Source organism: Mytilus galloprovincialis, chromosome 9, assembly GCF_965363235.1.
Source record: "Mytilus galloprovincialis chromosome 9, xbMytGall1.hap1.1, whole genome shotgun sequence".
Taxonomy (NCBI): domain Eukaryota; kingdom Metazoa; phylum Mollusca; class Bivalvia; order Mytilida; family Mytilidae; genus Mytilus; species Mytilus galloprovincialis.
Genome location: NC_134846.1, coordinates 21,511,150 through 21,534,534, shown reverse-complemented (window position 1 = coordinate 21,534,534; position 23,385 = coordinate 21,511,150). Strand labels below are relative to the sequence as shown.

Genomic DNA, 23,385 nt, shown 5'->3' with positions numbered 1-23,385 from the left:
TGCTACTATTTTCCTTTATATAGATATAGGAAGATGTGGCGTGAGTGCCAATGAGACAACTCTCCATCCAAATTACAATTTATAAAAGTAAACCATTATAGGTCAATGTACGGCCTTCAACACGGAGCTTTGGCTCAAACAGAACAACAAGCTATAAAAGGCCGCAAAATAACTAGTGTAAAACTATTCAAACGGGAAAACCAAAGGTCTAATTTGGGGTTCGTGTTGTTTATTCTTTCGTTTTCTATGTTGTGTCATGTGAGCTGTTGTTTGTTTGTCTTTTTCATTTTTAGCCATGGCGTTGTCATTTTATTTTAGATTTATGAGTTTGATTGTCCCTTTGGTACCTTTCGTCCCCCTTTGTCAAGTGCGGATACGAACGCACAACCTACGTGTTAAAAAACTAGTGATACACTAGATGAACAATTTAGACAATTCGACCACCGAAAACCCCTCAAAAGTTAAAATGTATGACATATCCCTAGCCATTCCTCTCGATTCGACAATCGATAAGTTTAAAGTACAGTGTGCCGTGGCCTTTTATAGCTTACAGTACGGATTTCGATTTTTCCTCATTTTCAAAATCCGTACAGTTTCCTATATAGTTGTAAACACCAACACCATTCGGACTGTGTACGTCAGTTGTCTCATTGGCTTTCTTACTACATTTTCTTTATTCGCATAAAGATTTGAAAGTGTTAAAGAAATGATTACATCATCATCAAACATTTTATGTCATCAGTACTTTTAAATATAATGTTACTATATGTTATGCAAGTATTTGTACTTCTAGGAAATTGTTCGGGATATACGTTTTAATCAATAAACCATGATCATTTTGAGTAAATGAATTCTTTAAGGGATATGCTTTGAAGATTCTTCCTTTCCTTAAAGATATCTTTTCACGAATCTTTATTTAAAATCAATAACATAATTACTTCTTAATTATACCTTAAACCCAGTTTTAATTGCTTCAACGTTATATGTCTAGGCTTTATATTGCTACTAAAAATGCATCACATTACATCTTTTTAGAAATAAAGATGACTTAACGAGATCTTCAAATTTCAAAATCCGATACAAATTGGGTTTGATATCTGACTGGTATTCATGTTTCTGGGAATAAGCTTTGGATAAAATATCAGAGGTATTTGTATAGCAATGTGTATGGATAAGATGAGCTTTCGCTAAACGCCAATACGGCAGTGACCCAACAACACAAAACAAAACATAAAAGACATATAGAGGTCAACCAATAGTCTTGAACAACAGAAAGCCTTCAAACTTAAGCTTAGTAGCTCTTAGTCCATAAAGCTTGTAAAACTACTATAGGAAGTAACCACGAAACCTAATATCAAAGAAAATTCAGCTATTATCAATCCATGAAAATTGGTACCCACGAAAATTGGTACCCATGAAAATTGGTACCCACGAAAATAAATGAATCCACAGTAATCATACGGACAATAACGAATTTCCAAAAATAACAAAATACAGTAAGATATGACATAAGACAATGAGTGTCAGGAATATCGCATTAAGAGGGAGAGGGAGACTGGTATATATTAGTTCTTTATGTTTCTGAAGTCCTATTTTTCTATTGTATTATTGTGTTTTGTGCACTTTTGAGAATATACTATTGTTTATACTTAAAATCGTTAGTCGGCATTCCAATGGAAACAAACTGTGCCCCTCTACTTGCCGACTTGTTTCTTTATTATTATGAGGCTGACTTCATGCAGGAACTTCTTAGGAAGAAAGATAAGAAGTTAGCAATATTCTTTAACTCTTTTTTCCGCTATATAGATGATGTTCTTTCACTAAATAATTCAAAATTTGGTGAGTATGTGGAACGCATCTATCCCATCGAGCTAGAGATAAAGGATACTACAGATACAGTTAAGTCGTCCTCATATCTTGACTTACATTTAGACATGGACAATGAGGGTCGGCTGAAAACAAAACTTTACGACAAAAGAGATGATTTCAGCTTTCCAATTGTGAACTTTCCATTTCTAAGTAGCAACATTCCAGCAGCACCTGCATACGGGGTATATATCTCCCAATTGATACGATATTCCCGTGCTTGCATTTCCTTTTATGATTTTCTTGATAGAGGGTTGCTGCACATAAGGAAGCTATTAAACCAAGAGTTTCAAATGGTGAAGTTGAAGTCGTCCCTTCGTAAATTTTACGGACGCCATCACGAGTTGGTTGACCGTTATGGAATAACAGTTTCACAAATGATATCGGACATGTCGGATATGTTCCTTACGTCGTAACTACAATCCCCTTCCCTTTCATGAATGTGACCTACCGAATTAGACTATTTACCGGATTTGTAATCACATAAGCAACACGACGGGTGCCAAATGTGGAGCAGGATATGCTTACACTTCCGGAGCACCTGAGATCACCCCTAGTTTTTTGGTGGGGCTCGTGTTGTTTATTCTTTAGTTTTCTATGTTGTGTCATGTGTACTATTGTTTGTATGTTTGTCTTTTTCATTTTAGCCATGGCGTTTTCAGTTTGTTTTAGATTTATGAGCTTGACTGTCCCTTTGGTGTCTTTCGTCCCTCTTTTACAAAAATGACGCATGTTTTCGTCAGTGAGATTGCAACCAGAGAACGCGCTAAAAATAGGTTATCAGATTACTGTTTTGATATATTTACAAACTAAAAGTTAATAAATATCAAATAATTAGAGGATCTGATAGGGTGAAACCTTCATTTCTGTATTTCGTATCATTTTTCTCAGGTCTTTTTTAGTTTTGCTCAATTTTCTTTAATTAGTTATTTATAATTTTATCATGTTTATTGTTTACTTTTTTCACTTCTTTCTCCTTTTTTCGTTTTTCTATTATTCTTTATTCTGTAAACACAATCCATATCCTCATTTAAGTCACTTCAAATAGTATTAGTAGTTAGATGGGAAACAACAGCAGGTGTATTTGTCTATCTGTTATTAAAGTCGTGTTTTCAATACGGAACTGTACAGGAGATCATCATTTGTTTCTGATTTCTGTTATAAAACACGGTGATACTGGGGTGAAAATCTTGATCTGTAAGTATAAGAAAAGGGCATAAAAACCCTAGCCGTATTTGGAACAACTTTTGGGAATGTTGGCTCCTCAACGCTCTTCAACTTTGTACTTGTTTGGCTTAATAACTGTTTTTATCAGAGTGTTACTGATGAGCCTTATGTATACAAAACGCGCGTCTTGCGTTTTAAATTATAAGCCTGGTACCTTTGATAACTATTAACTATACTATTGAATCTCTTAAAGTAAGGTTTGCATGAAACCTGGATTTTTTTATTAGTAATATTATACCAATATGATACATCATTTTGTTCAGGGATGAGTACCCAATCATTAAATGAAAAAAAAATCGAACATCACTCGTCCCGTTTTTTCAGGTGAAAAGCTGAAAATTACGATTTTTGACGATTGTTGGGGAAAATTGTATTTGAATTCTTCTGAAATAATAATGTATGCGAGTGACTATAAAAAAATAAAACTAAATAAAACATGTATAAATAATTGTGGTCCATTCATTAATAATAAATTTTAATTGAAAATATCATAAAAAATCCTAAAAACAAGATTTTCTAACTTTTGAGTTAAAAACAAAACCGTTGCCATTGCAACAAAAAGCCAAAAATATTCCTTTTCCGGGTCCACCATTTTTGCAAAAAACTGGGAACCTAAGAAAATAACTATTTGCATTATAATTAGCTAATAAAATTGGCATGTCCCCGAACTCGGTTTTACGGAAATGGCCGTTATATGTGTTCATCTTGTCATTTCTGTAAAACACAAAGAAGAAAGTCATCTTTAATAGAATCATTTTGTCTTGTAAAACTTTGGGATTGACCATAATCAATGAAAAAAAACAGTGATTTACTGGCAGCAGTCCTTTTGCGCCAATTACTGTTTTTCAGGTGTATCATTTGCGCCAAATTTAGTTTTCCAAATGTATCAATTGCGCCAATATTCGGAACTCATTTGCGCCAATTTACCTGTACACATATCTATCATAAATATCAGTGATTAATGTATAGTTATTCTTATTTTTGGCTTTAAAAGTATCATAAGTTCAGAGATAGTTCACCATGAAGATGAGCATCTGGAGAGAAATGACTTGAAATGCATTAGACATTCAATGTAAAGAGAAAGAATAAAACGTATTGCTTTGCTGAATATTTGATAAATATATACCAATAGAGAGGGAAAAAATGCTGTTGCTGATTAAGTTTGAGCCACATATAATGATGACACAGTGCTTTGTTCCCACCATGCATATGGGCTTTATTATTGTTAAGAAATATTATGAACTGTTTTATGCATTTCAACCTTCAATGTTTGTGTTTTTGGACAATAAAGTGAAGTTACAAGCTACTACATACATTAAATTGGGAAGTACCCCTGCAGCAGCAGTAAAAAGATATTCAGAAAAGGAATTATTTGCCGTGTAAACTGCCGGTTCCAAGTCCGAATAGAGGAGTATGGAAGTCATTTTTCTGCTAATTGGAGTATTCGTATGTTTTATTTTTGGCGCAAATAATTTAGGGATGACATCAAAAGATCAATGGATAAAAAACTTAATTCAAATATTCTGGGGATGGGGGGTGGATAAAAGTTGCTGCAAGTTTTGTTAATTTGACATCGATTTTACATACATCCATATCGGTTAATCAATTTTCCCAAATTAAGTTAAGACGGTGGAGAAGGGTCAGTGAACAAACTATGTGAATTAAGTTTCTTTTTATCCTACATTAAACTTTTGATGTCGTCCCTTAACTTTTATGTCCACAACTATCAGTCGGGAGGGGGGTGTTTAAATTTGGTCATACTTGGAAAACACTTATATTCTTTCAGTGCTTCAAATTATAATATTCTAAATCTTAGAAAAGCATTTAAATTGCCATTAAAAGTAATGAAAATTGTTTCATTGCTCCATGTTTGGTAAATTGTTTGTATGCAGCAATTGAATGAAAAGACATCAGTTTTGGCACGGGAAAGCCTTGCAGGAGAAAGATAGATTACTGGTATGATTTGTCAAATTGTTACACATGATGTTCAGATTTGGGATCTTTGACCAAACAAACAAACTACACGCTCCTAAACATGACGAAAGACGAAACAGACGATGGCCTCGGAATACAAATGACCAGACGTATATGTATTCTTGATATTTAGAATAAGAAATGCAGTTATGTAGACCTGTAATATGAAAATCTTCCACATTTCAATAAATTAAAATCAGTTCAATGAAGTTCACAGGTGTAACGGCACTGTAGATGGGGAATCCCCATCGTCAATTTGCGATTTGATGTTCGCAAATGCAGTTTTACTGTCCACGCGAAGGGGAGACAGTAAAACGGAAATTTGCGACCGTCAAATAAAAATTGATTGTGGCTACTCTTCAACCACAGTTATGTAATTCCGAATATAATGCATTATAAAAAGAAATAATACGTTAGAGCTTGGAATAAATGGGAAATGTGTCCATGGGACACTAATGATGCCCCCTCTTACATAAACATGAAACATTATAAAGCATTACGTAACATTTGGTAAAAGCAAACTAAAGTTGGAAAAAAGAAACGAAAAATTCAGAAAACGACCTCATAAAAATACTCCGAGAGTCGTCACTACTTTATTATGATCTCTTATATACGGAGAAAGACTATAAACTAACAATTTCCCCGATTTTATAGTGAGTCCGTGCATGCGTAGAGACACATATTACCATCCTTGTTTTTAAATAATTTGATTCAAAGTTGACTGATATGCAAAGAAGTTTGTTTGATTAGAGGTTATAAAATGTCCAGTGGAAAATACTTCAGGCATGTTCAGGACGACACAATACAATAGTTGTGTCTTAATACATCCATAAAAATTACTATTAGAACACGCCGTCAGTTGTAAAAGTGATTGATAAAATAAAATATATTACGAAGATGTAAACATGGTAAACGTGTGGGTTGTGTGCGTATTTGCGGACAAACCTTGCAAACTATACATTTGAAAAGACCAAGTTCAACATTCTGTCATTCGTAAAGATTATGCAATAAAAATATCTGAGAATAAATATATGCATCCTCTATAAGTAAAACAAATGGCGCATTATGTAAATTTTTAAACTAAATTGACTAAAAATGTCACAAGCATGTGCTGTTTTTCATTCAATCCTGCGTTTCTATAATTTGTATTTATACTGTATAAAAAATCAGAAACGGCGTGCATCAGACTTAAAATTCAATAAAAAAGACAGCTTAACAGTCAGTGAAAAAGTTACCAGGGTTCTTGAAGCAGGATAAACAATACTTCTATCTTGTGAAAGGACGAGACGGGGACAAGCCATAAAAACACAAGATATTGATTTCTATCGAAATGAGCTTCCCACACATGAGGTTTTTTTTCGGTTTTATGGCTATAGACAAGGGAAAGGGGACGGGAGAATGGAGAAAGGTATCCCCAGTCCGACCCCTCATAAATCTAGAACTGTAAAAGTGACGACATCAAAATTCAAATCTATTCTGTGTTTTTGTGGCAAAAAGCATTGTGCATAAGTTTTATATCAGTTGGTTGAGGAAAACTAAAGTTAGAGAATGGAAACCAATTTTGTAAAAACGGACGTACATTATGATACGTACATTCGATTCGACGTACAAACAGACAAGGATATAACTCAATGCCCCTTTGCTAAGGCGGGGGCATACAAATGTACATTTATGAAATAAAATAAAACTCCGCGAAACTTCATGCATGGTTTTTGCACAAAGAAGTTATGGCTAAACGTGACTTCATATCAATGAAAACTAACAAACTGAAGGTCAAAACGTTATTTGTACGTGTTAAATTTTGATAAAATTACATCAAAACGGCGATTTTTAGGTAGGTGTTGTTTTATTTTCGATACTATTGTAGTTATCGAACATTGGTTAATCAAAGCAATTCAAAATGACAGGTCTCTCCTTTTTTCAATTATTGGAATTCGATTTCTTTCCCTGTGTATGCAAACCTTATCTTAATATCCATAGAATTAACATCAAAACTAAATATCAAACAAAACACAACATAATTATTTGTGTGTATATATGAAATAAATAAACTAACATGTAAAATGTAAAACAATTTCTGACAATTACGGCTATCCAAGAAGGTTTCCAATATCTGCTGCCCTAAAATAAATAAATAAATATTTGAAAAATCAGTTGTGTATATAAGAAAATGTGCTTTTCAAATGTGTGGGATTATTCGTGATAGAATTAGCTTAACAATGAGGCGTTTGGAAGAAGTAAAATTCTTGTAATTCATTAGTTGCCTTTTATTGTTTTTATATTGTATTCATTTTTGTTTACGACGTCGTCAGTTTTCACGTTTGAAATGTTTTCCATTTGCAATTTTAGCGATTTTTATTCCTTGGTACACTGCAGTAGTTTTGTTCAATATTGGAGGCCTAACGGTGGCCTATAGATGCAAATTGGTAACGTTTCTTATTAAGAATTACTCTCATCGGCAAACAAATTCTGCTGAATATTATATAAATAGTCATATTTTTCCACGTATTACTGAAGCGTTTATATGTGTCTCCTCCAAAGATCGAACTACCGATCTAGATATAATTTAATACATACAAATATATTCTGGTTAAAATACTAGGAGGGATACAAAAGGTATAGTTATAGATATTGAAGACATTTGTTTTTTAACTTTGAAAACAACAAATATGTGTTTGATATATATTTGAAACGAAAGAAAAAAAAAGGAAAAAATGGTTTGCAGTGATAAAAATCACCGCGTTTAAATATATTTCTCTGGAAGAGTACTTACACCATTTCACAAATATATGTGGTTGGAACTGTACAAGGACCATCTGTCCAAGAATAATTAAAGCCGATAACTGGGTCAACTCTCATAGCTACACAGTTCTCGTTTCCCCCTCTGTTGTTTGGCTGGGTAGGTCCCCAGTTAAAGTATGTTGCTTGCTTGCCGTTTGCTATCCAGTGAAATGTTCCAGAGACCTTCAGTTACCAGGTCATTTAATCCTATGTACATTCCAATGGAATCTAACAAACGAAAAATATCACTTCATAATCGTTTATTGCTGCTTAAATATAAAAACATGCTAAATTCTATCTTTCAAGTAAACATTTTCAAAGTTGCGTTGTAAAGTTATTTTTGTGATTTTAATGCCAACAAATGAACGGTATGATATAAATATAATTGTTAAGTTCTATGTTTTCCAGGCTTATCGGAATATATGTTATCGTAACAGTATATGACTTCCAACAATCTTATTTTGTATGAGCGTTAATTAAATTAAACAAAAACCCGAAAATCTTTTATGCATACGATACCCTAATACCCAAAACTTTTACTCACATAAAATCTATGACGCAAAAAAAAATATAACCACGCTTAATATTACATTTAAAATGTCGCTTAGTACACATGTTTTTTTTTAGGTTAAAATAGAGGAGATTAGTTATGCTTTATCATTTATGAACAATCAAGGGTCTGCTCATTCTTACTTATTTTGATCATTAAGTCTGTAAGAAACTGTTGTGTTTTCGCATCATCAACTGTAGCTAATGATGCCGATCTTCCATATTGGCGTCCAATCACTTCACATAGTGTCTGAGAAAAGATAGAAAAATAATACTTTCAAATTCACACAAAAAAGTATTAAATTGTCATGTTGGTATTATACGATAAATCAGGATGAAATAATTGCATATTTTCTTTTATATTCCTCCCTCGAAAAACTTCAATTAATGTCTACCATGAGACAAACGATTCTTATATTACCAAGTACTCGTGTATAACAATAATAAAATATGATACTAGTATATAGTGTCGATCTATTTCCCACTTCTTATATTATGTCGTTTTTCTTATTCTAAGGTTGCAGTCCCTTAAGATTGTTATCTATTTATTCTTAATTATTGATTTGATATACATTATGTATATATAGAACAAGAAGATGAGTTGTGATTGCCAATGAGACAACTCTCCAAGAGACCACATAGAGACACAGATATCAACAACTATAGGTCACCGTACGGCAAAGCCCATACCGCATAGTTCGCTATAAAAGGCCCCGAAATGACAAATGTAAAACAATTCAATCGAGAAAATTAACGGCCTAATTTATGTACAAAAATTAACCAAAGACAAATATATAACACATTAACAAACAACAGCCACTGAATTACAGGCTCCTGACTTTGGACAGGCACATACATACAGAGTATGGCGGGAATAATCATGTTGGAGGGATCATAACCCTCCCCTAACCTGGGACAGTGGTGTAACAGTACAACATAAAACAAACTATAGAAATCAGTTGAAAAGGCTTAACTCATCAGATTGATACAAATAGAAATACTACACAGATTGGACGTGGTAGGGTACTTGTATATCCCAACAACAAAAAGTCACAGATATGAGAGTACTCGCAGTTACTGACAGCTAGTTCAAAGCCACTATCATTTCTATAATTTAATGGCAAATGATAGGCAACCATAGCTGAATACTCAAATCTCAAAAATATGTATGGATACAAATCAAGGTAAAAATACAAACACTAAAAACAACCTGGGTGATTCCCATCAACTATAACAAAGTCAAAACTTGATGTGTCGAATGGGTTAGCATACTTCATCCGTAATAAGAATCCACAATCATTCCAGTCTAGAATTTGACCCATCAATATAGCGTGTTTCATATGTATCATGTGATTTCAAATGAGGAAACAGTAGTTTACTTATTATGTCTGTTTGTAACGACGTCTGCGATATTTACATCATCAGTCACTGGAGAAAAGGAAATATTCAATACGGCGTGCAATACATGGGAGTTAATATGTATTATAGTAGGACAATCAAAATCATTATTTAATTCATCAACATTTAATTTCGAAACCCTCCCGTGGCTCTTTTCATTTTTACTCACCAGTGAATTTGCAAATGTCTCGTTTTCACGGCTTAGAAAGAAACACTTGTCTTCATAATGACTCCAATCATTAGGAAATGCACAAAATACTGAAACAAATATTATAATGTAGTAGTAGTCAGTTTTTTACCCCATTTTATCAAAATAAACAAAGCATCATCGTTGATGTATAAAATGTTTGCAACATTAAACTTGACCTTTTTGGTTGGAAGGGGTTGTAGCTCATGTGTTCAGCGAACTTATTTATTTTCAATAAAACGAATATCAACTTTTAAAGTAAAACAAAGGCGACATCAGCAAAAACAAATCCAAAAACTGATCCGGTATACAAAACAATTTCATTCTGTTACACGTTAAACGATGATTAATATGTATTTTTAATATAAAAAAATTAATTAAACAGACCCAGAATATCTACTACAAGTGTTTTTCTGTCAATTTATCTAAGCTCTGTCTGTATCTGGTTATGTGACTGTTGGAAGTCTATGAGTTTCATCGCAATAGATAATTTAATGATATTAGTGAAACACGCACGAAATGCTGCTACATTTTAACACGTTATACTTTATACATTATTAGTTGTTGCATTTGTTTTTCTCTTAATTTGGATAGAAGTTTTTCTTTGTAATAAATCAAATATGATATTTTGTAAAAAGTTAATATTGGTGACCATAGATTTTAATGTTGCTTTCAGTCTAACTTAAACCAAACTATAACATGTATAATTGCCCCGTAATTTGAATTATACGAATAAGCATTTAACTATGAAAAACAGATTTATCTCGACGAATCAGTTCCTGAAATGATTTTTCAAAAGGTGACTTAACAACTGTGGCTACAAATGCCAGAACACAAATATTTATCCAAACAAGAGACATTTTGATATATGAAGCAGGAGTTTAGATAGTGTATGTTGCATTTCAGGATACGATATTTATATTCGTTAAATATCTCGTGTTGATAAGTTCGTGATGTCAAAGAAACTGCAGAACGATTGAAATGTAGGTGACAAATTCGGACAAATAAAAAAGTCAAGGTCTACTTAGATATTATTTATAAATGTAGTGCTGTTATAAGATTGGTCTTCATACAGACCATTCTTATAACACGTTTAAATTTTATAACAAGATTATTTGGAATATAATTTGGAATGATTATCGGGATAGGAATAACAGCCAAAGTTCAAGACGTGCTATATGCATATTTGGAATGTAAATCGGAGAGTGCCTTTGGAGAGTTTTATGTAGACAAATTTATAAGCCTGGCATATTTGATGCGTTTTGAGTACGAGATGACAAATGTAAACCATTGAAACCTATGTATGTTCGCACGAAATATACTTCCAGAATAAGCTTGAACCCGTGCGCATTCATAGTAAAATTAATGGAAGGACAATGCGAAGCTCGTTTAAGAAAATGATATAAGATATGATAAATTGTCTCAGAGAGTATTGCCTCTTGCCCTATAAGTTTATCTAATAACATATTCAAGTCTGCGGTCGATTAAAACAACAAAGACGATCTGAAACAATATGTAGCACTACTTAGAATATATGTATATATTTATCGCTATTTTGTGCATTTTTCCCTTGATCTTTTTTTTGTGATAATTTTTCATATCATGCTACTCGCTTGAGATGGAAAATTATCGCTAGAAACTAAGGAGGCACGTGGCGTTTCTTATGACATCTACATGAAATTGACAACGTCGTCATAGGTAAAATAGCGATCAACAGATTATCATTGGTCATCTCAACTCGATTGCTTTTCTCGCTTTCGGCGTACCTGCTCAAGCGAGAAAATAGATCTCGTTGAGATGATCGACGATTATCTATAAATATATAACAACCACCACTTAACTTTACACAAAACTTGGTTTTTGAGCCTAAAATGTTGGTTTTTCCTGGGTTTTTTTTTAAATATAAAATTGTAATTATAGACCAATATATATATCTGTGATAACTTGTCCTTTTTTTAATAAAGTTAAAATGCGTCTTATTTGCATCTAAAAACACAAAAACAATAGCATGAGCATATTGAAACAGTTTATATAAAATCAAGACGCCGCATGGAGACAAAAAAAAACTTATATATATAATTTTATATATTTATAATGACAGTACATGCTTGTTGCCATCGTAATTAATGTGCCAAACCTCAGTCATCATTATAAACGTTTATTTCACTGGTACTATTGATAACAGCAATAATGACGCTGCTTCAAAATTTCAACTCGATTTTATGCACTCATCATGTTGACGTTTTCTTTAATGAATACATAATTATGTACTGTATGTGTAAGAGACAGAAGAAGGATAACAACATTAATTAATCTCTGGTGTTTATTAAGTAAAAGTTATTCAGTATTTTAATACTTTATTTTTTAAATAAATTTAAATCATTCCTCGACAAAAAAAAATAACACGTCATGCCAAAAAGAAAAAATAGACAAGAAATAATAACTGCTCACAAAACTCTGCAAAAACAACTAAAGATAAATAAACTCGTCATAGATACCAGGATTGGAATTTTATATTTGCGCCAGACATGCGTTTCGTCTACAAAAGACTCACCAGTGACGCTCATATCCAAAAATGTTAAAAAAAAGTATGCCAAATACAGCTAAGCTAATATATTCCTGTGGTAGAAAAGCCTTTAAGTTAGTATTTCAAAAATTCAAAGTTTCATAAAGCAATACAAACCCTTCAACAAACCGGGTGTATCAGTATGTGATCAGGAAGAATACGCACTTACTATTGTCCTACGTCGTGAAAGTAACATATTAAGCTAACAATACTGTTATCAATGTCTTTTTGTGCTTCTTGGTAAAATATGTGTTTGTTTTTATTTTTATTAAGATACTTGTGGTTCTTCCCGTCATCCCGTCATTATTGTTTGTGACATTCTTGTATTCTTGTCTTCATTTTGATAATGTGCTTTGTCTATATGCCTTTTGGTGTTACTTCTATACAGCGTGTCTCTTTTCGCATACATCGCGTCATTGTGTTATTGTACTATAAACAAGGTATTGAATAAAACTGGAAATCAACATCAAGTTTAGAAGTCCTGCATTACTTCTAACTGCTTTATTTTATGATTTTAGTTCAATTATTTTTTAATTTGATGTTACTATCATTTTTTCTTCTTAGTTGATTTTTTAATATTCAACCTATTTATTATGATTTAAAGACATATTGTGCATTATAGCTTACCTTAAGAAATAAATTGCAAACATTTGATAGTATGACTAAATAAAGGCAACAGTAGTATACCGCTGTTCAAAACTCATAAATGGACAAAAAACTAAATCGGGGTAACAAACTAAAACCGAGGGAAACGCATTAAATATAAGAGGAGAACAACGACACAACACTAAATTGTAGCACACAAGGAAACGGACCAAGCATCAGACAAAATCCCACGAGAATAACAAATATAACTAAACCTTTCATGTTATACATGTTATATAAACATGAAAACTTAGGAACTAAACTTAATCCATGCATGCATGGACGAAGGCATCTAACGTTAATTTAGTCCATGCTTGCATTTTCTACATAAGAAAATGCCTGTACCGAGTCAGGAAAGAAATAATTGTAAATATCCAATCGTTTGATGTGTTTGATCTTTTGATTTTTATTTTTTTAATGCGCCATTTGATTAGAGACTTTCCGTTATGAATTGTCCTCCCACTTCAGATTTTTGGGATTTTACTTTTCACAATATGTGTTGTAAAATAGCAGGACAAGTCAGCTACCTCTTTGCACAAAATTGCAAATTTGTATGTAAGGTGATTTATATCAATAAAGACATGTAACACGTGATTAATTGTTACAGTATAATTTTATTTTATTAAATTGTTCTACTCACATCAGGGAAAATACATGTAACTCTTACAGTAAAATGTGTATAAAGGAAAGTAGTAGCAAGTTCACAAGTTACGCATTATTTTTTTTCTAAAAAAGCATATTGTATAAACCTGTATTCTCATATGTAACTCAAAACTTTAATCCAATATATTTGTAGGGCAATTCCCTCTAGGACAATGGATCATACCAAATATCATTTTGACCACTGTGTTCAACTGAAGAATATTAATGAGCACGGGTTAAATCTTATTCTGACTATACTACAAACGCATCTATTGAATCAAGTTTATAAATTTGTACGGAAGAAGCGCGTCACCAGAGGCACTCATAATGGACATTCCGATTTACATTCTAACAATCACCTAATGTACTGATAAATATTCTTATTCAAATTCCAACTATTCACATAGGAAATCTAGAACTATGGCTTTTATCCTTATCCTGATAAATCTTCCAAATAATATTACTTGTAATAATCTTGTTCTAGAATTTGAATTGTTATCAAAATGGTCTGTATGAATACCTGTCTTACAAGTTCTATATTTATCATTAATAATTTAAGAGACCTTGACATTGTTTCTTGTCCGAACATTGCACCCACATTCCAGTTTGTCTGCAATTTTTTGAAATCACGAACTTGAGATGATTCTCGAATATAAATATCGCCTCTAGAAATGCAACATTCAATATTCAAACTGCTGCCTAATATATCAAAATGTCTTTTGTTTGGATGAAACTTTGTGTTCTTGCATTTGTAGCCACAGTTGGTAAGTCACTTTTTTAAAGATTTGAATGCTTCTTTGTGTAATTGTTTTGGGGTGTAAAAGCGTTGCTGAAGTACATTTAGTATAAAGCGCTGTAGCACTTTATTCTAAAAATGTACGTACGATCAATGCTTTTAAACACCTATGAAATTATTTCTAAAAGAACAATTCAATACTCACAATTACATTTTTTTGCTAGGATCATGAAAACAAGATTGATATCAAGTCTTTCTTTTATTCACCTATGCATTTTTTTTTAATTGAACCAAAATGATTACTAATAGCGACTAATTAAAGTCCAGAGTATTAAAAAATTCTTGGACATGTCTTGACCATTTAATACCAGATAGATATTTAGTTCTTTGGGAAAACATGAGCCCTTTTGTATTAAAACAAAATTTTACAAAAACATATATAATAACTTATATTGACCCCTCATATAAGGGATATTTATAAAATTTAGGGGTTGTCTTAAACCTGATAATGACTTGGATGGAGAATTGTCTCATTGTCAGTCACACATACATAGACCAGATTTAATCATTCAATTATTTCTTAGTGAACAAGGGAAAATACTTCATAAATTAAAGAAATGTCAAAGTACAAGTGATAAATCCAGTTTTAGTATTGTCAAAACCTACTATTTTATGTTTACAAAATAAATTATAATCCCTCGCCTTTTACATTTCAAGCTTCGCCTCAAAAGCTTGCAAATTAAATATTATTTTATTAAAATTTTCAAATCGCTCGCTCGCCTCAATTTTTTTCCAAAAATCCGTTGAACAAAAAAATAAATTGGTGGGGCCTAATTACAAACAAAAAGTAAGAACATTAGATCAATAGTGAAATCAACCTTTCCTAACTTTGTTTTTGAATATTCATTGTATTGTGATGAACTTTGTCATATATAGCACGTGCAGTTATCGACGAGGCGATTTTTTTGGGATAAAAAACACCATGTGCTTTTAGCTTGATTGTCAAATAGCGGAATCCCTTAAAAACAGAGTCTCGAATAAACTTTATCACTCAAATTTAATGTAGACTATTCTTCTTTGACTTTTGATTTTGACTGTCTTCCTTGAACGTGGTTACTCTCTTATATTATGTTTTGGTAATTATTATAGAAAACTCAACATTCATATTCTGTATGAAAGGATAAACGCAATACGATATTTATTTCAGTATTTTGTGCATGTCCTAATAGTTGGAGTCATTATGAAGACAAGTGTTTCTTCCTTAGTCGTGACAACGAGACATTTGCAGATTCACTGGTGAGTAAAAAGGAAGAGAGTAGAGAGCGGGTTTCGACATAAAGTGTTTATAAGATAGTGTTCGTATTATAATGTCGATTGTTTTACTTTGATATAGACTTACTCGTCCAAGCGTGTAAGCATGCTCGAACTTGTGCTGTATTTCAAGGGAGAGAAATAACTAAAAATATGTCAAATGTTTCATTCAAATTAATGGTATCATATCATATCCGCAAGATGAATAAATGTTTGTTTTAAACTTTGAATATAATACTTCTGTATCTTTTTCCAGAAACTGTGTGAAGTAATTGGGCGTCAGTACGGTAGATCGGCATCATTAGCTACCGTGGATGATGCAAAAACACAACAGTTTCTTACAGATTTAATGATCAAAATAAGTAAGATTGTGTAGATGTTAGATGTTAGATGTTAGATTTTATATAAATAATGAAGCGCAGCTTTTATTCTCTATCTTGCATATCTTGTTTAACATGTTTAACCTGACAATATATATAGCCACTAGTTTAAGGACAAACTTTTTCATTACATGCAAAATAAAAATAAAACTCTTCACAACGTAACTTTCAAAATATATATATTTGATTGCATGAACTAAGCATTTTTTTTAAAGCACCAAACTATGTTTGATTGGTGTCCAAAACCATTTTGTTTGTTTTCACAGATTCCATTGGAATGTACATAGGATTAAATGACCTTGTTACTGAAGGGACATTTCACTGGGTAGCTAACGGCAAGCAGGCAACATACTTTAACTGGGGACCTACCCAACCAAACAACAGAGGGGGAAACGAGAACTGTGTAGCTATGAGAGTTGATCCAGTTATAGGTTTCAATTATTCTTGGACAGATGGTCCTTGTACAGTACCAACTACCTACATTTGTGAAATGGTGTTAGTATTATTGCAAAAAAAAGTCCATTTAAACGCAATACATTTATCAATGTGCTTTTTATCACTGCAAAAACATGTTGAGATTTTTCTCTGTTTTTTAATTTGAATTCAATTATCGAGTTATCAGCACATACTTCTTATTGTCAAAATTTTAAAAAGTAATCTCCGTCTATACGTATGATATGTTTGTTTTGTATTTCTCCGGATATTTTGTTCCGGATACATTTCTACATGTATGTACATAATTCTTTAACTTGATCCGTCGTTTGATATTTGGAGTAGACACATATTAACGCGTCCGTAATATGTTAAAAAAAATATTTATAGAAATAAGTAGAAGTTGTAAAATTGCCAACGAGACAAGCTTTCACAAGAAACGTTATAAATGACCATCTATAAGTCACTGTTAGGCCTTGAAGCTTACCAAGGCATACAAATGGGTGAAATGGCAAATTGGAAACAATTTGAACCTGACGACTCTGTAAACGAAAATGAATATAATATAAAAACACCATAAGGCAACTAATGAATTACTTCGTTGAAACGCATCATTGTTAATGTGTCAACAGTTACTACTTTCACAAAAAATCCCACACATATGAAATAAACAATATTTAATATATACAACTGGTCATTTTTCAAACATTTCTTTATTTATTTTAGGGCAGCAGATATTGGGAACCTTCTTGGATAGATGTAATAGTCAAATATTGTTTTATTTGTACATGTCAGTTTATTTATTACATATATACACACCAACAGTGTTGTTGTTTGTATTTGATATTTGTGTTGTTATGTTGATTGCTGAATATTGAGTGAGTCCATAGTGTAACAATGATTATCGGAAGAACAGATATCATCTTTAGTTAACTTGAATATAAAATTTTTGAGGCAAATTGATTGTTTATAGTTAACATTATAAACTATTACCTTTTATCTATTGGTCCGAGAACACAATTATTTCGTAGTGCATTTCTTTTAGAACAAAAACATGAAAAATGAAAATAAAAAAAATCCCACCTGCGCTTTCTCAAAGAAACTTTTACAGTGTGTTGTACAACTTTTGGGACAAATTATATCTAAATTATAGAAAACTTCATCGGCTCTAACTCAAAATATGGACAATTGTATGTTTAGGGCGTCTTGAAATCTTTTGACAGCTTCCGAAGTGCTAATTTTAAACCTTTTTCAGCTGGACCAAATCACTACTTTCCTTTAAAATTCTGGACTCAAATTGTTTTACAGTGTAATTTCATCCCTCCACTTGCAATTTGAGGCATTAAACATGGAGAAATAAATTTGGAAGGGGTAAAAACATTAATGGCAAGTAACCCACTGTCAACACTAGGGACTATATTTGTGAACAACGAATATCAAGGGACGACAATGGTGGTCTCGGATCTATTAAGGTGGTATGGGAGTCTAAAATAAAAATGATAGAACTTGTTCATACTTTGCCAAAACGTAGTATCTATTGATATATGTTGAAAAATGTTATAAAAATGATAGGTCACCGCGCATTTTCTCAAGCTACAGGGCGTATCAAAATGACACATTTTGTATGGATTATACAGGAAAAAACACAATTTTGTGATTAGAAACTAAACAAAATGATAGAATTGTTAAATACTTAAGGAAAAGATAGCTTTCAGACAATGCTTTGAGAATATTAAAAGAAAAGATAGGGTCACCGTACGTTTTTTCCGGCTAAAATACAAAATAGGAAAATTCCATGTATAATCATTCAGAAAATGCACTGTTTTAGAGCTACCTCCCCTTAAAATGCAAATTTAATTTACTTTCAAGAACAACCAAAAATAATCATCATTTACAAAAATATCAATATGTATAAGTTTTATTCTTATAAATTGATTCTTTTAAATGAAAATTCACATTAAATATCTGCATTCCTGCATCAAATTTTGCTAACTTGATAGAAAATCTGGACCTTTGGTTCTCTGTTTTTTACAATCCAAGATGGAGGAAGACACCCATACCACTTTAACGTATCAGTCCAATACTTCAAAGCTGTAGCTGACTAATGTATATTTGGGAAATCCAGAAAGTTTTGTAAAGCCTACTTACGTCTTTATTTGAAAATGGAAGAATTAATATAATTTTACAGATCATGCAAAAAAAAAAAAACACAAAATATGTTAAAAGTCCACCGATAAACATTATAATCAATGTATTTTCAATGATAATGTTATTTGTTTTACCTGATGAAGATTAACTGAACACACAGTATACTTCGGAACAAAAGATATAACATCTAGTTATTACCCTTCCAAATTTCTAGTTATTATCCTTTTCATTACATACATTACCTGATCACTATCTCGTTTGTGGTATGAAAAGCATATTTATTATGTATGCTTTAATTCATGTACAAGTGAACAGAGGGGAAATGTAACAATTGTTCTTTCAGAATTTTTAAACATCTTTTAAAACATTACTTGTAATCAGAATATTCCACAGGATTGAATTACAATAGTAGGTAATGGTACATATAGTATACATAAGAAGATGTGGCATTAGTGCCAATGAGACAACTCTCCATCCAAGTAACAATTTGTAAAAGTAAACCAATATAGGTCAACGTACGGTCTTTAACACAGACTATAATGGACCACTGAAATGAATAGTGTATAAGCATTCAAACAGGAAAAACTATCTACATGTATATAAAAAAACGAGAAACGAATAACACTTATGAACTATTCAACAAACGACAACCTCTAAATATAAGGTTTCTGACTTGGGACAGCTGCAAACGAATGCAGCATGTTGAAATGTTTAAATACAAACCAACCATCGCCCTTGTCTGAAACAATAGTGTAGCATCACAACATAGAGAGGGACACTATAAAATATCCATTGAAATGGCTTAACACAATCAACAGACATATTTAGGATGTATTCTTCTGACATTTCAGTCTCATTGAAATCTCGTTCTGGAATTATTTCCAAAACATGTGATACAAGTGGAAAATAGCAATGAATTTGATAATTATCATATTCATGCTTAGCTCTATGAAAATATTGTCTATTTCCAATTAGTACGTAGTTTTTGAGTAATGAAATTTTCAAGTTTTATTACTTATCAAGTCAGTTTTTTTTTAGGGAAATTTGAGAAAAATGGGTGAAGGGTACAAGAAATATGCATTTTGTTCTTTAAACAGAGAAAAATCACAAATTGACAAAATTGACAACATGGTAAATTTGACACGAATAAGCATCAACATATTATAAAACTTTCTTATATTAACACCTAACTATAGTTTTTATTTGTTGAATTTATTCAGATTGGTCCACTTCATCTTATTTGAGAGTATGTAAGAAAGTTTAATCCAGTACTGTGATTTTTCTCACGATAATATCCCAAAAAAGGGTAAAGATTGATGAAAAATGGAAAAATCATCAAAATTGGGTACTTTCAGAGGGCCGTAGCAAAAAAAGAAGCGCACCACCATATGAGTTTTTCTTCACAAATTATTTTAAAATAAGGATCAAATGTTAAACAATATCAGAATAACAACCATAACATGGACAAAATACCGCCATAAAAATAATGTACACAGGTAAATGAAAATAATTTTGTTTTAAGGTATACATTAATGAACTACGGAAATGGTTTTATTTTTTCAAAATAAATAATTTTGTTGTTCATAGTACGAGAACAGACGTGACAATTTATTGTTATATCAAACGTTTTTCAAACGCTTAAAACATGAGACACGAGATATTGAATAGATGTATCATGTTAAGGAGGGATATTTGTGAAAAATACCAGTCGAGAGAATGTTAAATTTCGCGAGCCGTAAGGCGAGGGAAATTCATTCTCAAGACTGGTATTTTTGGCAAATACCCCTCAAGAATATGCTATATCTGTTTAATTACACCGAATTTTAATGTTCATAAACGCATTGATGATCATGACGTTACAAGCGTCCGGTCGGATAGAGTATTTTTTGGCAAATAACACGGTCGAGAGGGTAAAAAAGGCATATCTTTTTGCATATACCCTGGCGGTGTTAACAAATGAACGATATTCATTTGATAACAGTAAATTGGTGAAAAATACACTGGCTATCAACCAATAAAAACCCAGGATTCTTACATAACCATTAAATAACAAAGAAGCATTAAAGATTGTATCAACAGGTAAAAAAGTACGATTTGAAAGTACTCGCAATTGATGAAAAATACATATACGTCACGATTGTTGTTTTGTTTTGATAAAACTATTTCGTAAATTGATCATGTTAATTACTTTGCTGCAATAGTATTGGGGTTGGGGTTTTTTTTGCAATAACAATTTGCTTATTTTAAACTTTTAGACTTTATAACAGGAATTTCTGATATTGTAGCTTCATTTTGTACATGAATAGGTATCCATTATTTTTTAATTGACAATTTATTGACTTCATCGTAAATTCTGGGGATTTAAATATTTGAAAATGCAATCAACAAATGATTATGGAAATAAAAGTATGAACGGAAACATTGAGGAATACATGGAATAATTTGCATGAGTTTCCGTTCTTTTTCCGTGATTTAAAAAAATGCGGTCTGTAGTTATTATTAGTTGAAACGAAATGCAGCCTTAACAACCAGCGTTCCTTCCTAGATCAAACAAACGAAATTATTCATTGACATTTAAATCGTTCTCAGACTGATTATTTTCTCTTTTTTTTTTTTGCGAAAATTGACAAAATTTCCTCAAAAAAGGATAACAAAGCTGTCATTTCGTCTGTTATATTCATTTGAATAATTTACAATCCTTATTATTATACATAACTTTTCTATTGGGTAACGCGTTATCACGTGACATGGAAAAATTCAGTTTATTTTCATTTAATTGCAAGGAAGGCCGAATAACCCTTAAAATTTACACCATTGGTGAAAATAACCCTAGTACTCACCGGTGAATAACATCGTTTAAAAGTTTCTTGATTTGAACACGAGTTATCTCCTATGAAAAAGACGTCACTGACGTAAATAAGCAAAATGGCAGCCTTCACGTTACAGGAAGCCTATCGAGAGACGAGAAAATAAGTCTTTGGACTTACATCTATTGCCAATATTATCTCTTATAAACGGTCCTTTTTAGGGCCACCAATATTTCACAAAAAGATTCTACCTTTGTTGTACATACGAGAAATTCTAAGACACAAATGTATTTTCGAACGTCCCCTTGTGATTGTTTCTAATAAAATAGTAAGTGCTTTTTAAATGATTCAAAGGGCCCTTCTATTGTCAGTTCTGTATAATAAAACAATTGTAACCCCTTAGAATCGATGAATATACAAAACTTGCGACCCTCAATGAAATAACTTTCTCGTGTTGAAAATTTTGGATATATACCTTTTCTACGAGCCATAATTGTATATTGTTGTAATCTATATGATTTGTTTTTCAAGTGACAACAATAGATGTTTATTTGATTTTGTAATTAGAATACTTTAGACAATTGTGACGTGTTATTTGTTTTGTTGTTTTTTTCTAAATTCTCTTTAAGTATTCATGTTTTTTTTTTCGTCTTGTGTACATCAGATAAAGGTTATTTCAGAAAACCTAATGGACATCAGTATCTTGTTTTGTTGTTGTAAAAAGTAATTGTGTCACGCTTATGTATAAATAATCAACAACTTCAACATGTTCAAGTATTTATGGTTTTACTGTTTCAGTTTTCTTTACAACCTCTAATTACATGTATTAATAGCTGACTGATATAAGTATTTCAGTATACATTTAAAGTATAGGTATGAAGATAAAAGAAACTTTCGTCTAATTGGTAAGTACGAAAGATTACTATAATCATTTAGAACAAGAAAAGCAACCCTGTTTATGAAAATAAAATATTATAGATTATTGTTTCATGTTTGTTTGTTTTTATAGTAATTACGAGTATAACACAATGTTGACTACTGTGCCCCGTTTTTTACATTTTTACTTATTAACTTAGTTTATTTTGTTCACATATCGTTGTTAATATAATGGAATTTAACTGGGACTGTCATACAGGTGAGAGGTTTAGCTAGCTATAAAACCAGGTTAAATCCACCATTTTCTGAATAAGAAAATCCCTTTACCAAGTCAACAATAATATATGAAAGTTGATATCCATTAGTTTGATGTGTTTTTGACTTTGTCATTTGATTACGGATTTTCCGTTTTGAGTTTTCCTCGGAATTCAGTATTTTTGTAATTTAAGCTTTTAGTCAGTGTGTCTGACACGCTTTTTCTTTATAACAAAACTTCATCAGAGTTAAAATTCTTTCTATATGAGCGTATGATGAAGGTAAATCCCAAAAATAGAGCTTCAGACACACATAATTCACAAAGAGATATTTTATTTTTTATACCACTTGGCCAATAAGTCATCCATTCTCGAATCGATGGCAGCTACCATGGCTATTGTTGGTAATGCTTTATAAAAATATGAACAGACAATCGTCGGTTATACTTTGAACATGAAAGGAGTAGGTTCAGTAAGACCCCTTTTTGGCCTCAAAATATAGCAGTTTTAGAAAATTGTGAAAATGTAATCGTTTAGATATTTATTGCAAGGTAGAATGCTTCTGCTACATAAATATGGGCTGTTTTTGACAAAACAATGCACATA

At 31.8% G+C, this 23,385-nt stretch overlaps 1 protein-coding gene across 1 annotated transcript in view; it reads left to right on the top strand.

The window, feature by feature from the left end:
* The window catches only part of LOC143046510 (C-type mannose receptor 2-like), a 39,372-nt gene extending 21,861 nt beyond the window's left edge, over positions 1-17,511 (top strand). The window contains exons 8-12 of the mRNA XM_076219666.1: positions 14,571-14,599; positions 15,779-15,867; positions 16,139-16,244; positions 16,529-16,757; positions 17,421-17,511. Coding sequence (XP_076075781.1) covers positions 14,571-14,599; positions 15,779-15,867; positions 16,139-16,244; positions 16,529-16,757; positions 17,421-17,451 — 484 coding nt within the window. The 3' untranslated portion in view covers positions 17,452-17,511. The remainder of the gene's footprint in view (positions 1-14,570; positions 14,600-15,778; positions 15,868-16,138; positions 16,245-16,528; positions 16,758-17,420) is intronic.
* The last annotated feature ends 5,874 nt before the right edge of the window (positions 17,512-23,385 follow it).